The sequence below is a fragment of the Pieris napi genome, chromosome 12 (genome assembly GCF_905475465.1).
Source record: "Pieris napi chromosome 12, ilPieNapi1.2, whole genome shotgun sequence".
Lineage (NCBI taxonomy): Eukaryota > Metazoa > Arthropoda > Insecta > Lepidoptera > Pieridae > Pieris > Pieris napi.
The window spans coordinates 10,443,636-10,460,552 of NC_062245.1; the positions used below are offsets into that span (position 1 = coordinate 10,443,636).

Below are 16,917 nucleotides of genomic sequence, written 5' to 3' on the forward strand. Positions count from 1 at the left end.
TGGGACTAGTGCTAGACAGGCTACTTCTAATTAATTTGCGATATTTGTTTTTTACGCCCGCTTTTTCTCTCGGCCTACACCCTCTGTCTTCTTTGTCGATAACTAAGCATGTCTACCTATTCAAATTTAATGACGTGGAATAAGTGATACCTGTATCTTATGTTCTATAATAAACATATTTTTTTTAAATAAAAACAGTTAAGTTATTTATAATTGTTTTCAAAACTTCTAAATACTCTCCCAGACTGTAAAGGCACCTCGCCTTTAAAAATGTAATCACCTTCCCGTTAAAAGCATTGAACAGTGAGTCCGCATACTTACTAAAATTATTGTTTGGTTATATAAATAAGGGAGAGAATTTTCCGTAATTTCAGCGTTCAAGACTTAAAAGCTAATGGCACAATATGTTTCAAAAATATATTTTCCCTTTTCAAAACAAATTTAGCCAAGCAGTTATATTACAGTATGAAATAAAATGCGATTCATATTTAGAGAGTGAAACTTGACTCTGATTGTTTGCGGAGTCAATTGAAAGTTAATGAAGCCAGCGACTGTATTTCTTTTCAAGGTCCTGTTTACTGAAAAGCTTGTTTGATTGGTTTCCAGAAGTACCTCTTAACAAACTATTTGTTTAGCTGCGGTAGAGGTCATATAATATCGAGCGTACAAATTCTTATAATACCGGCAACGCACTCGTGAGCCTTCTGGTATTGAGTGTCCATGGGCGGCGGTATCAGTTAACATCAGGTGTGTCTCCTGCCCGTCTATAAAAAAAACTAAAAGAAACATCAGAAAACCCAACGGAATCTGTTTAATTTACTTAACTTATTTATTTTATAACGCGCCCACTGTATCTGCCTCGTCCGGTGTGTTTTTAGTCAGCCAAAAGTAATTGCCCATGGGAAAAGTCTACAAGTAATTATGGGACGTAATTCTTCATTATGCTTAATGAAATTATCTTTGTAGTAATTTTCACGAGTGTTTCACGAGGAAAAGAATAAAACCAGACATTCCGGACTAAACTTTTTTCCCGTTAAATTTAATCCAAATTCTTATTTAATGTGATTTCTAAACAAAAATTATTTTATTAGTAAAAATGTAGTTAATTGAGCATACGAAGGGTTTAACTGACAAATGTTTTTCATGAAAATGATGATTCGCTTTTGTGTTGAAATTACCTTATTAAGTATTCTAACGATGCCTTTGTGATTAATTAAGCTTCACGAAATAAGGTTTGTTTTTGTTTTAGTTGATTGCCGAGGAATATAAAGTGCTTTTAAGTGATCTTTGAATAATTAAAAATTTCGTTTTGTAATTATTGTTAATTACAAGTCATCAATTAAACATTAGTGTACAAAGATTTATTGACAATTATGAAGAGTCAGGACACGTAATTGTAATGAATGGTAAAAACCTTAAACTAATTAATGTGTATAGAAAATAATTTACTTTTTGTCAAAGCAATTTCGAATACTTCGCGAATATAACAGAATAAACACTAGCTATCCCTAGTTTGATATGTTCGGTAGCCTTAACTTGACTTAATGTCCTATGACCCCTAGTTGGGGGCAGAGGGCGTCCACAGTGACTAAATCACTGTTTCGGTTTCTTGAATCATTGTTGGTTTTTCAAGCAAGCAGGAGCCCACTGTGCCCTAGTCTGATAGTGGGGCTGCCACTTTAGAGCTTCCAGACAAGCTCGGTTTTATGCGGGTTACCTCCCTATAGAGTGGATTCTGTTTTAAGGCGTAGAATGTTCGCCTTTTGCCCTACATCCTCAGCTCAACTGCAGCTCTAGCTAGGTAGTGGGCACGCGAAAGCGTGGCTGCAGCAAGTCCCACGGTGGATGACTCGGACAAGCCGGGGTTCTGCTTACACTAGTGTTCCACCACAAAACACAGCATATGGTTTATTTGGCTTTTTCTAGGTAATGCTGACCAAATCAGCGATTCCCACCAACACCATCCCCAACTTCCCACCCTCCACTTGATATATTTGGTAGTGGGCTGATCAATTTAATAAAAATAATTTAGGGCCTATCTGGTATATAATCTACATTGTTAAGCAAACAATTATCTATAAGTAAAAACTAAAATTGTCAATGTATTTTTTTTATTTTTTTGTAAAATTTATGTTCACCATAGTTGTCATGTATTTTAGAATAGATAGCTAATATACTGGAATAAAATACTGATAATAAACTACTTTGGTAAATTCTAATTTTCTAAAATTTGTAGAAATAATCAATACGAAATATCAAGCTAATGGTAGTACATAGTAGAAATTGAATATTTATGCAACGATTTTGTGTGGGTAGTAGAAGACGTACATTTATTGCCTAGTTTTTTACATATGTGGGGAAAGTTGTTTAACTTAGTGGTGAGTAATAATTTATGACTCTAAAATTATAAACTTTCGAAATTTTGATTTTTATTCATCGGATTATTCTATGGATATCTTGCGGTGTCGTCATAGTGATAATTAAAGCAAATCGTGACTATATAGAGACTAATTTTAAATAACATTTACATAGTATTGTCTTTTATTTGACATAACCTTATCACATTTAAAGAAAAAACTTTTTTACCATATTAAAGTTATGTAGTTGGTCACCGTGACCACGCACGCTGTCAAGCACGCGAAACGTCGGTTAAATTTAAAATTATGTTAATTAATTGTAAATTTATAATTATACATAACTTTAATCCGGTTAAAAAGTTTTTTCTTTAAAATTTACATATGGTCTAATAAAATATTTTTTTAATTATTTAAAAAAGTATTGATTGATTCTATAGGTAATTGTAGAAAAGCCATATCATATTATTAAATACGATGTCTTAAATAAAGTTTTCAATAAAAGAAATAAACAACCTCACATTTCACAAGTTAACAACTCCGGAATGGTAAAAAAATAGAATCGGAAAAACTTATCCCATAATCTGTAATGTATATCTGTTAATTTCTTGATTTTTACTTTAATGTTATTTTGTTTAGGGTTATATAATTGCGCAATAATAAACAGTTACTAATAATGATATTATCAATGTGTATTTTCATCTATACACTTTATTTGTAGAATTAAATGGCATTTAATTTCATATACCTAAAGAAGTAAGACATTTTAACGAAAGTAAAAGAGTCATTTCGTTAAAATTGTTACTCATATATAAAATAATATATATTTATAAATAAATGTGATTATTATTTTTTTGTACTGCCACAGTACTAGATTTATTTCCAACAATAGAATGTTCCATAAAGCATCAATTTTAAACTGAAAATCTGTCTAAAGTATCAATCGGTGAAATAAACACAAAAAACATGCTCCGTGTTTAAGGAACTTCACTAATTAAAATAGAATTACGATTGGAATTCAAACAGGCAAGATTAATGCGAAATTCATGCTCTAGAAACTCAAACTTGACAAAATTGCTCTTTTAGCGGTTTTTCGGAGCGCTGACGTTGCGTTAAAATCTAGGGCGTAATGAAAATGTCGTTAGGTAATTTAATGTTTCGGTCTTGGGGCGGTGAAGCCTTAGGCGCCCATTGTTATAACAAACGCGGTCCAGATTATCTTGAAATCCAATTACATAAAATTAAAAGACGGTTAAGCCGAATGTAAGACTGAGATTAGATAGAAATTGCCATATTTCTTTGGATGTACTAAAGGTAATTAAGGCTGTAAATTGTTCTACGAATTACTATAGAAAGGGAAAGATCTATTATGAGCAAGGTTGCTCAGGGTCACACAAAGGAAAGTTTTGTAAATAGAACCGTATACACTAGTTTTATAATAGTTATTACTGAGTGACACATACAAAAGCTATTTTGTAACATCATCATCAGAGTCATGAAGATCTTGATGCGCCCATGATGATGGTAACTAGGCGCAACCAGCGTAAAATATAAGTAGAAATTTTCAGAAGACTAGTATTTTCATAGTTAGAGCTTACTTGTACAATAACGGCATCTATACATATACAGTAACAATAAAAGATATTTATTTCTGATAGTGACGCTCAATTACGTAATTCATGTTAATAAAAATAAATATTCTTTAGACAGTGTGGGGGTGCGGGGTGCTTTAAATAATAGAGGATATTATTTTTCCTCTATATAAACCAATAGCATATAACCGAAATAATGTAACAGATAATTAACACAAGTTATAGACGGAGCAACTTTATGGTTAGAGCGGCGAACAAATTTAATGACTCAAAGATTGACATTGATATGTTCGCTGAGAGTGTGAGGACAGCAAGGAAAGCTTTGACACAAAAGCGTTGAAATAAAACCATGATGAATGAAGTGCATTAATAACCTTTCATTGTCAACTAATTAAATTCTGTTTTTTTTTGTTTTACACTAAAAATATTCGGCATGTTTACCTTCTTGTTTTATGAAAAATAAAACTATATGTGAAGATACAGAATCTTCTGAATAAATAAATAAATACTGAACTGTAAATTGCTATGTAACGAATGAATGCAATGTTACCGTTGAAGAGAGTGCCTGCATCTGCTTATACTCTCGGGGCGTAACTCCGACTATTTAGGAAATCGCCACGCTTATAACTAAGAAAGCCTTAGTGAGCAAAATGTACAGCCTTGGCTCGTACACAGTGTATAATTATAAGTAATTGCAATTGAATGTTCTGAGTCAAGACGTTAACAATGATGTCAATATTGATAACAGGTGTTATCTGTTTGCTTTTAAATTTTCTGATTATTAGATTAAAAGTTTTTGACTCATTGAGAGTTATTTAGAGTGGGCATACATTAGTTCAGCATATATCCTATCGGAGCAATAAAATATATATCCATAGATAGAATTTGTGTTGTTTATTATTATTAAAATTAAATTGCTTACATTGTTCTTTAGATAATGACAAACAATACAGTGGAGCTATATGGGCTTTGGTATTAGATTTCATCCGTTTCTTTGATCATTTTACTTTTTATAGACATAAGGCCACCTATGTGCCTGACACATGTCGTTTTTGGGTTTTAAAACATGCCGGTTACCTCTCCTAGCGTTATTACGCCCATAGAAATCAATTGATGTACTTCAGAGTTCGTGACTCAGAAGAAATCGCACAACACAAGTGTGATTATTGCTGCACACTGTCGAGAGGGGTGAGCTTGGCCCGTTCGGGGCATATGCCCTTAGAGTGGTGTTTCGTTGTGCGCGTCCTGCTGATACAGAGCGGTACTGGGGCGGGCTCTCTAGCCCTTGGTGGAGGCTGCAGCACACGAGGAGACATGAGGTCTGCTCGCTGCGCGCAGCCGAGGTTGGGGTCATGTCCGGGGTGTCAATCCGGTGGTGAGGGGCCAAGGAGTTATTTTTATTGAACTAAAAAATGTTTCCTAGAAATAATATATATATACATGGCAAATCAACGTTGGACGGGTCAGCTAGTATAAATATATAAAATGCCTATAAACAAAATAACACGTCGAATTTTTGTTTTTTTTTAATTACATTAAAATAAGTAATAAGTTCGGATAAGGCAATGGCTTATAATAAGTCTCATATGTATTATTCAAACATGATTGTGTGACGTCAATTGACTCATATCCTAGCCGGACATAAAGAGAAGATTTATTACTTCCATATAAGTATAAACTCTATAGTATAGTAGTTTATAGTACGTGGGTACTCTTGAGACTTACCTGGACGGTTTTCTAAGCAAAAAATCGGTCTCCTGTATCTTCGAAAAGCGACGTTTTTGTATGTAAGTTCGAGGTAGTCTCAATATCCGTAGCACTGATGACGCAACTTTGCGAGCGCGCGGAACAAAAACTCATAATGTAGATTACTGTTGGAAGTTACAGAGTGAGGGGATAATATTGACATACAAACAAGCATAAATCCTTTATCCATAAATTTAGTATGATATTATTAGAAATACAGTGGAAACTCTTTATAACGAATTTCAAGAGATCGAGCATGTTCTTTCGTTATAGAGAGATTTCGTTATAGGTAGTGAATAGGAAAAAAATACCAATTACAATAATTTCTAATTTAATCAGCTAGATTGCCCCAACTTTTTAACAAAATTTAAATTTCGTGTACCCAGTAGATATCCCAGACATCCCATCATTCAATTTATATACCTCCTTTCCGGAGAACGCGTATTGGCCGAAATTCACCGATGTCCAGATTGAGCATTCTGTTAAACGAGCTGGATCTGGACATCCATAGTTGCTCACCTCAGAATTTGAGAGCGATTTTCGTTTAATGTTTTTTTGAATTATATTATTGTTTTGCTTAATTAATTTTATTACTTCTTGTATGCTATGTTTGCCTGTAAGTGCTTGACACATTAAAAACTGTATTTTATTTTTCTTCTGTCAATGTATCAGTGTGCCGAGCGTTGGCAAGCTTTTATAAATAAATAAATAAATAATTTTATTACTATCAATAGGTAAATTATTCTAAACACAACGCTTTTCATTTACTGGCCATCTAGATTCAATGTATGGGTTTTGTGTTAAACCAAAGAAATGTAACTATTATAACGTTATAGAGAAATGTTAGTTATAAAGAGTTTACACTGTGTAACAGTTGAATACAAGTTTATTTATGTGGCAACAATGGTTCAATAGTTTTCAAGAGTCGTTTCACAATTGTATTTGTTTTCTCGACTTGGAGTTATCAAGTTTCAGTTTTAAGTTAACGTTTCTAAGTGACAAATTTACAAGTTTTGAGAATTGGATTAGGTAGTATTATGGCTACTACACTTTGAAGTCTGTTATTACCTCATTGTTTTTGGATTGTATCCATTGATTAAAGAGTGACCATTGACGAAACCAGGCTAGCGCACTTTATGTTGTCATTGGAGAATCGTAGAAAACGATTTGATATATCGTTTTCATTTAAGTTCTTAAAGAATCCGGTTGATTGACACAACTTTTTACTACTACAACTATATTTAAAGTTCGTGTACCCTCTAGATAAACCAGGCAATTGTTAGTTTAATTTTTTTTATCTTTTCGTGTTTGCCTATAAGTGCTTGTCACATTAAATATTTTATTTTATTTTTCTTGTATCTATATATGAGTCTGCCGAGCGTTGGCAAGCTATTATAAATAAATCACCTATAATCCATAATATGTAATATATTTTAGGCGAGACTTACAACCAGTTTTTTGTTAAGATTCTTCAACTGATATATATATAAACGCGATTATCAACTTTATGTACATATCGTAACGTTAGAATTTCTTTACAGTAGCCGTAGTCGCGAACAAACTAAATCAGTATAATTGCACCGTTTTAACTACTCTTTTGTTTCTTTTCGTCGTTTTTTTTTATAAAATAGGGGGGCAAACGAGCTTGCGGGACGACCAAAAAGGGCAGTTTGCGCAGTCCATAGACACCCATTTAATCGTGTTTTTGTAAAGCTAATATTAAGGTTTCAACTGCACTATACTACCCAAAAAAGCATTAATTGGGCTATAAATTTCGTTCTTTCAGTCTTCTCTTATTTAGCTCTCATTCTCATACTGCTGTATAATAGAACTTTGTATTTACGTCTACTATATATTTCTTTTTCTATATATATAAATCTTTTGTACATGTGAATGTCACTGAACTCCTCTTAAACGGCTGAACAGAAATGAATAATTTTTTTTGTATGCGTTTGGGTGGCGCACTGGATGGCTTAGATTCATAAATCAGCCCGGCAGATGGCGCTGCAGTCGGTATCTAGGTTACTTATCTATTCAGCAAAGAAACAACTGGTATATATATATTAATCTTCTGTGTATGTGTTCGTTATTAAATTCCTAAACGGCTGGACCGATTTTGAAATTTTATATTACATTATCAGACGTGTGTACAGGACCACGTCTGTCGGAACCGCTAGTTTAATATAATGTTTTAACGATGGCTCTTTTTTTCAGATCTGCATATGACACAGTGAAACAATCCAGGGTGGCCATCAAGAAGATATCACCATTCGAACATCAGACTTACTGCCAAAGAACTTTAAGAGAAATCAAAATTCTTACTAGGTTCAAACATGAAAACGTTAGTATTTTTAACTAATAGTAACTTATGAAACCAGTGGAGTGTTGGCCTAGTGGCTTCAGCGTGCGACTCTTATCAATGGACTTTATATGTGCGCATTTAACATTCGCTCGAACGGTGAAGGAAAACATCGTGAGGAAATCGGATTAGACCCAAAAAGTCGACGGCGTGTGTCGGGCACAGGAGGCTGATCACCTATTGCCTATTTGACTTATAAAACCAGTGGTAATACAACTTGGCTCCAGATTTTTGTTTCTTGATATTTTTTTCTTAAAAGATTAGCTTATCAGCTTTCTGTGTCTGGCATACGTCACACAGTTTTGGGTCTAAACTATTTCGGTTCCTTCACGATATTTTCTTTCACAGTACAAGCGAATGTAAATTACCTACAGAGAAATAATAGGAGGTACATTGGTGCACAGTACAGGGTTCGTATAAACTACTTTGGGGTTGAGAGTCACGCTTAAGCCACAAAGCTAACAGTAATAATAAATAATCTAAAATAATTTTCTTTACGTACATATACGCAAAATAAATAATGTACATAAGTCGACGGAGTGTTTGATAACAGCAATAAATTGCTTCGTTTAAGAAGTATTAATACTTCAACGGTTAGCAACGCACTCTAAATTGCAGGCACGGTTAGCACTTTTAACCCGTAGGATGTGCCTTGCCCATGCTTCAAAGAAAAAAGAAAAATTATGACTAGGTCTATTAAAGTCAACTGTCAATCATAAGCTTTTTTATTAATCTTATTAGGACACGGATAGTGAGATATATACCTATATATATTTTAGTCTCATAATAGAAAGATAGAATAAAGCTCTACACTTAATATAGCCTCAAAACCATAAATAACAGAATATTACAACAATTATTATATTATTTATATCATGATTTATTAGATTGGTTACGATACCAGTAAAATAATACAAAGTTCCATTGTTTATTTCCAAAGATGTTTGTTGTTTGGCCTTGCCGGAAATTTTTATTTCCCTTTAGAAAATTGGGTCATACAAATATTTGTATGAGTATAGAAATCTCTTTTATTATATAAAAAAACATAACGTGTGCCTGTTTCGTGATATAGATGATGAAACTTCTGTGCCTGACAGATGTCAATTGTTAGGGTCTAAAAAGCCGGTTCCATCACGATATTAGTAAAGTACATTCGTGCACAGCCGGGGTTCGAACCCACAACCTCAGAGGTGATAGTCCAACGCTCAAGTTGCTATACAGCTTCCTATCTGTGCTTTCCCTATGTATCTTATTATATACTTATTATGTGCTAAGCTGTAATCAAATAGATAATACAAATATAAAGGGTATAGATTTAATTCGTCAGTAAATCCTGAAGGAGTATTAATATCAATTTTTCGAAGACCCGTCTGAATTCTAGATTAAAAGGGCGATGCCTCATATCTGATTAAAAATTTAATTTAGTTAATATGTATTTGTTTCAGATAATCGATATTCGAGATATACTAAGAGCAGAGACAATTGACCAAATGAAGGACGTTTACATCGTCCAGTGTTTAATGGAGACGGATTTATACAAATTATTAAAAACACAGGTAAGATTAAACTGATGTCTATGTAGACGACTCATTGGTCTAGTGGTTAGTACCCCTGACTGCGAATCCATGGGTCCCGGGTTCGATCCCCGGCTGAGACGAACATCGATGTGATGAGCATTTGGTGTTGTGCTTAGGTCTTGGGTGTTTAAAGATGTATTTATATGTCTATCTATCTATCTATAATATGTATGTATATCCGTTGCCTAGTACCCCATAACACATGCTTCACCAGCTTAGCATGGGACAAGTTCAATTGGTGTGAATTTAAAAAAAAAGCCAGCAAATGTGTTGAAAGATCGCCTCTATATTGGAATTTGTATGAATTTTAAAACAAATTTTGGATTCATTATGATGTATTGTAATTGTCTTTTCGGCCTACGCTATATTGACTATGGCAGAAGCATCTATATATATAAAAGAAAGTCGTGTTTGTTACAACACTTATAACTCGAGAACGGCTGGACCGATTGCCATGGCTTTTGATTTGTTGGATTTGTTTCCGTCCCGAATAGCAGAATAAGCAATAAAATATCAGATAAGTTATCGAATAACAATAAATAAATTAATTAATTTTACGAATGCAAAAACCATATGGTGCCATCTGTTGACAAAACTACGCATCATTTTACGTCGAATTCGTGTCAGTTCAAGAAATTCCGATCTTGAGGTGAATGAGGAGATGCATAACCATGCTTTGATCCTGATCAAAAGATGTTGGATATCAGAAAGTGCTTAACATGCAGTATCGCCATATTGACGCTAGAGCGAAGATGCCTAATGACAATGTGTAAAACTGCCATTCTTAAAAAACATTTCTGTATTTGCAAAAAAGTTGTATTAATGTAATACTTAACATTAATGAAATCCTAAAATATGTTAAATTAAAGTAACAACGATACAATATAAGCTTGTAGGGCGGAACGAAGTTAGCCAGGTCAGCTAGTTATTAAATAAATAAAACAATTAACGCTACGAACTCTGGTTCTTACTTATTATACAAATAAGTGCCTGACACTCGCCATCGATTTTAGGTCTAATGCCTTCACCGTCGAGCGAGTGTCCGACGCACTGAACGAAAAATCTATTAGCGCAGATTCGAACGCTCGCCCAAGCCACTAGCCCAACACTGCTGGTTTAAATGAAAAATATATTAATAGTTTAAAGTATGAACTTACCCGAGAGACTTATCTAACACAATTATGACAGACAAGTGTTGTTTCAGAAACTAAGCAACGACCACATCTGTTACTTCCTGTACCAAATACTGCGAGGGTTGAAGTATATACACTCGGCGAACGTGCTGCACAGGGATCTTAAGCCTTCCAACCTCTTGCTTAATACGACATGTGATTTAAAGGTATGCCTAGCGGTATTTGTTAATATATAAAACTCATCAATAAAGCTTTTTATAAATTTGACGATTATTTAAATGATGTTTTTTTTAATTGCTTATAATAAATAAACAAAGAGTGCTTTGCCAATAAATCACCTTGGTGCGTGTTATGTTTTGAAATAGTCGTCGCTTCTAATATTTTATTAATCCAACCTATCGCACTTAGCGTATATTGGGATAGAGATTAGTATTCAATTATTCAGTTAATATACATAAAGTGGTTGAATTATATGCTCACCCAATCTTATTATTTATTTAATAATAAATTAACCAGAAGGGATCTAGGCGAAATATATTTATTGACTCTATGTTTATGTAGTAGCTACACATACGTACATATTTATATGGTAAAGAAGTAGTTGAAAAGAAAACATCGTGGGCAACGCGAGTGCGGCCACAGATAATAAAATTTAATAATATCATAGACTAAAAATTCCTTGCATCCTAGTAAAAATGCAAACTCGTTGGTGATTTTAACTCACTGAAGGGTGCAAGTTCTTGTCCATAGAAACAATTGGTTTTGTAATAAATTAATAACTAAACGTGGAACTTCATTACTTTGAGGTATTACGTTATAATTCAAATATTACGATTAAATTTGAAAAATAAGCTTCAATTTAAGCGTAGACATTCTGTAATTCAATTCGAAAATAACGATAGCGAATCGTTGACGACTCCACTTAACCTCGCGCCCTAACGAGAGATGTTTTAACGATGCATAATATTCGCAATATTTTTATGAAAATCTATGTAAATAGTTTAGGCTTGCCACACGATGGTTGTATTGCTCTACGGCCAGAAAATATTTAATTTAGTTGGCGTTTTAATAAGTAGATTGACAGCTAGATTCTAGCTACTTTCCCACTAATAAATACAGTAGTCTCAGATTAGTATTGTTACGAGCTACTACAAAACTACTAAAAAAAGTAAATAAAAAGTCTATTTCTTCCTTTACAACTATAATACTTAAAAATTCGAAGAAAATGTGGCTAGTGAAAATTAAAGAGCTTCATTCTTTGGCTGGACTTTATCCTTAGTTGAAAGGACCTCTTCATGAGTAAATGCCTCCTCCAGACCACTCCATTTTTCCCTTTCTTTCTTCCAAGTCCAAGTGGCATCGTTGCGTCGAATTGTGTATTTTTTTTCTTCGTTTGGCGTTTCTTTTCTATAAATCCTAAATTAAGTATACTATGTTCTATAGCTTTTTGACACGTTCCTATTTTTGTACTATTTAAATCCTAGTCCAATCCAATTACAACTCCCAGTTTGGTTCCCATAAGATACACATAGTAGCAGTCAGGTAGCTAAGACTTTCTTTTTACATTAATTTCACGCGCTTATTTACTTCGTCGCAATGCTTTGAGATCTCTGTTGTGACACCTACACTACTGTACGGCTGCCAATCGTGGCCTATCACAGCTGAAATAATAAAGAAAATCCAAACATTTCAACGATCAGCCGAAAGGAGCATGTTAGGCTTGAATCTTAGAAACAGAATTCAATGTACAACAGTACGAAAGAAAACAAAAATAATAGATGCAGCTAAAATGGTGTGCCGCCTGAAATCGCGTTGGGCGGGGCACACAGCAAGAAAGTGCGACAACCGATGGAGTGAGATAATGCTGCACTGGTACCCGCGCGACGCGCGCCGGCCACAGGGGCGCCCGCGCCGGCGCTGGGCGGATGACATCACCGCCGGTCACGATTATTCCTAAATGTTAAAGTGTATTTTACGTAATGTTAAAAGTAAATTTTTCAATTCAAAATCAATGAAAGTTCTAATCTATTATAGTTAAGTTTTGGAAATAAAGGCTATTATTATTATTATTATTAATGCTTTGAGATTATACATGAAATTTCTTTGCCTAGATATTATTGTACATAATCCAAAATCTGACTTTTATCTTCTATCGGTTTTTCTACATGATTTGTCACATTTTTTGTTTTGTCTGTATTATGCCTATATCATTACGAACATTGCCAAGGTCATAGATTATTTTCTGTAGCTGTGATGCCGATTTCGAACACAGTATCATCAGCAAGTCTTAAGTTGGGCATGTCATTGTGGCTAACATTTAAACCTTTTTTACAAATGTTTCATTATATTTTGAAGAACCATAATAAATAGCGTTGGCGATAAAGGGCCGCCCTGTCTTACTCCCCTACATTATTTTTTGGGCCTCGACTATCTTATTTTATTCGAATAACCCTCTTAGAGTAGGCATATGCCGCTGTCAACATCAGCTCCGTATTTATCGAAACATTAAAAAATAATTGTGTACCCTAACCCAGTGTATAGACCAAAAAGTGGAAAATAATCAATCATCTATTAACATACAGTGTGGGCAAAGCTTTTTATTCAGTGACTCAGTGCTAAATTGTGAAAAAGTGCAATATCAAAAAGTAGTCGAAGTGCTATCAAAAGAGACACCCAGTCGAAGCGAAATAACAGTGGTTTTATCAAAATTAGTTACTGAAAATTTAAAGTGTCGATCAATTATAGATTTGTGAACTTTTACAACAAAATCAATAAAAATATAACCTATTTTTGCTAAATGAGAATGCAAAAAGATAACAATAGCGCATAGTCGATAACGCCATCTAGTATAGAGTGCCTGTACCATAACAACAAAGTCCACTTTGATCGTCTCGATCGATCGACGGTCAAGTATTATAAGTACTTCAGAGGTCAGACAATAGAGGGCGCTACCAATACCAATCACTAAAATCGTACAAGGAAAAGAAGTGGACATTATCATCGGAGGACAGCAAACTACCTGAGGATAACATTTATGCAATAAACTTTTTAAAAATTATCAGAATATAATTAACTGTTAGTGAAAACAAAATAACTGCTGTGCAATTTATTTTACAAAGTTTAACATCGCCGAAATAATAGGAGATTGGACATTAGATTTAATTAATTTAGTTAATTTAGGACATAAGTTAATTATAGTATAATATAAAAACATTAACTAACTATGTACATCTTCGTATCTTTATACTTGTATCATAACAAATAAATATTGTTAGAATATAGCATAGGGTTAGTGTTGGATATTAAGGTTTTGTATAAATTAACGTCAATCAATGTGATGAAATAATTTTATTATTCGTGAACAAAGTGCACGCAGTAAACAACTGTGAGTCAGCTTTAACTTAGCGCGACTTACGAAGTCATATGAACATTAATTTCAATTGATATTTCTAACGACGCGTGGCTCGGAGAGACACGTAGTGGTTACATGCACTCCGAAGTCGGGGTTCCAATCCGTCTTAGTCCTAAATTTATATTTTTATTTTTTTTATTTTTTCATTGTTTTTATACAATATTCCTAAATAAAATTATAATAAAAATTGGAACTGAAGAATACAAAATAAAATGGAAATTGATATGAAGGAATTTTTGAGTAAGATAAAAGAGGAAATGGCAACACAAACCAAAGACATTACAATAACAGTAACCAAAAATATCACTGAAATGCTAGAAGAAAAATTGCAGATATTGATAGATGAAAACAGTTTGCTGAAAACTCAAGTAGATAAGTTAGAAAACAAAGTTAAACATCTAGAAGAATACGAAAAACGGAATAACCTTATAGTATATGGACTAAAAGAAGACCAAACCCAAAACTCTACAGTAGAAACCATCGTATCCACCCTACGTAAAATAGTTACAATAGAAAGTAACGAAATTAACAACGCTTTTAGAATCGGAAAAGAACAACGGCAACGTGATAAACCCAGGCCTATTCTTGTCTCATTTGTTACATGCTGGAAAAGAAATGAGATAATTAAGAATAAGAAAAATCTACCTCCTTTTATATATATCGAAGAGGACTTTACAAAAGAAACTTTAGAAAAAAGAAAACAACTTTTGCCAAAATTAAAAGAAGAAAGAAGGAATGGGAGGATTGCATTTCTTAGGGGAGATAATCTCATAGTAAAGGACTTCGGCGGTGGAAAAAGGAAAAGAAATAATTCTGAGTCGCCTCCTAAACAACTAAGCATATCTCCAGCGCCAACTGCAAAGAAGAAAAATAACCAAAATCTACTCAACTTTATAAGGAGAGAAAACGTACAAACCAATACAGAACGACCAAAAAACTAACAACTGAAACCATTATCAATAACAACAAAAAAATAAAAAACTACCTCACTCCCCCAACTAATCTTCCAAGCCGGCCGGTCACCGAGGAAGATCACGACCAAAACCCTCCAGAGAAAATAAAAACAAACAGTACAAAAAACAGTCATCATAATACCCTATACATAATAACATTCAATGTTAGAACTTTGTCGACATACTCACGATTATTGGAATTAACAGAGTGTTTGAAAAATATAAAGTTTGATATTATTGGTCTATCAGAAACTAGAAAACTTGGAAACAAGATTGAAGAACACGACGAGTTTATTTTATACTACATTGGAGAAACGCCAGGATTGTATGGAGTAGGATTTATTGTCAAAAAACATCTAAAACGATACATCATAAGCTTCACAGGACTATCAGAAAGAGTAGCGTTGCTAAGGATGAATATCAATAACTTAAAATTAAGTATCATTCAAGTTTACGCTCCAACGGAGGCGTCGACCGACGAGGAGTCGGAATTTTTCTACAGTACTGTCGACAAAGCTATACAACTCTCAGATAACAATATCATAGTCATGGGAGATTTTAACGCCAAAATAGGACAAACCAATCCTAATGAAGCCGCTACTGGCAACCACGGCTACGGAGATAGAAACTGTAGAGGAGATAGACTCATTGATTTTGCGCACGAGAATAATCTGTCTATCATGAACACCTTCTTCAAAAAAAATAGTAAACAAAGATGGACTTGGAGATCTCCTAATGGCAAAACAAAAAACGAAATAGACTATATCTTGACAACTCTACACAAAAACATATCCAACATACAGTCTTTAAACATCACTTACCCCTCGGATCACAGACCTATGAGAGCGACACTTAACATTCTTCCCATAACAAAAAGTCGGTGTATGTTCGGCCAATGCTCCAGATCCAAATTAAAAAACGAAGAAGAAATACAAGCCTACAAACAAACGCTGAATAGTTGCATAACAAACTTACTTAAGAACTGGAGAGACGAGGACACCGTTCAAAATCACTACGATAATATTATAAACGCAATAGACACCAGCCTAAAAAAAGCCTACGAGGTTTCACCCAATACAAATCAAGGGAAAAACCAGATACTATCAGCACGCACAAAGGCCTTAATTTATAGAAGACAAGAATTACAAAAGACAAAACCAAAATCAAGAGCCATGAAAAACGAACTAAAAGCACTCTACAAACTCATTAGTAAATGTATCTACTTAGACTACAAGGCGCACCGCACAAGAACCTTCGAAAATCACCTTAATATTTCAAACAGCGTCAAGAAGGCATACAAAGAACTGAGAACACATAAACTATGGATTGAAGAGTTGAAAGATAAAACAAAAAATACCCAAAATAGATCAGATATACTGAAAATAGCAACAACATTCTATAAGAAACTATACAGCACACCGAGCCAATATGGATATAAATTACCAGACACAAATAGAGGAGAGACGAGAACAAGCATAGAAGATTCTGAAGTGATTAAAGGGATTAAAACACTAAAAACGGAGAAAAGCCCAGGCCCCGACGGTATTGCCAACGAAATCATAACAACTGGATGCGAGTTCCTAGCAAAACCACTAACTCTACTGTTTAACCAGATACTGAACAGCTCAAATACACCTCGGCAATGGTCAGAGTCTAACATTATATTGCTTTATAAAAAAGGAGACCCTAATAGCATAAATAACTACAGACCGATAAGCCTACTACCTTCACTATATAAACTGTTCTCCTCAATAATCGAGAAAAAGATAAAAGAAAGCACAGAAAAATACC

General features: G+C 34.0%; 1 protein-coding gene across 1 annotated transcript in view; it reads left to right on the forward strand.

Moving 5' to 3' along the window:
* The window catches only part of LOC125054854 (mitogen-activated protein kinase 1), a 65,567-nt gene that overhangs the window by 22,794 nt on the left and 25,856 nt on the right, over positions 1–16,917 (forward strand). The window contains exons 2-4 of the mRNA XM_047656986.1: positions 7,907–8,033; positions 9,497–9,607; positions 10,833–10,967. Of these exons, the coding sequence (XP_047512942.1) occupies positions 7,907–8,033; positions 9,497–9,607; positions 10,833–10,967 (373 nt within the window). The remainder of the gene's footprint in view (positions 1–7,906; positions 8,034–9,496; positions 9,608–10,832; positions 10,968–16,917) is intronic.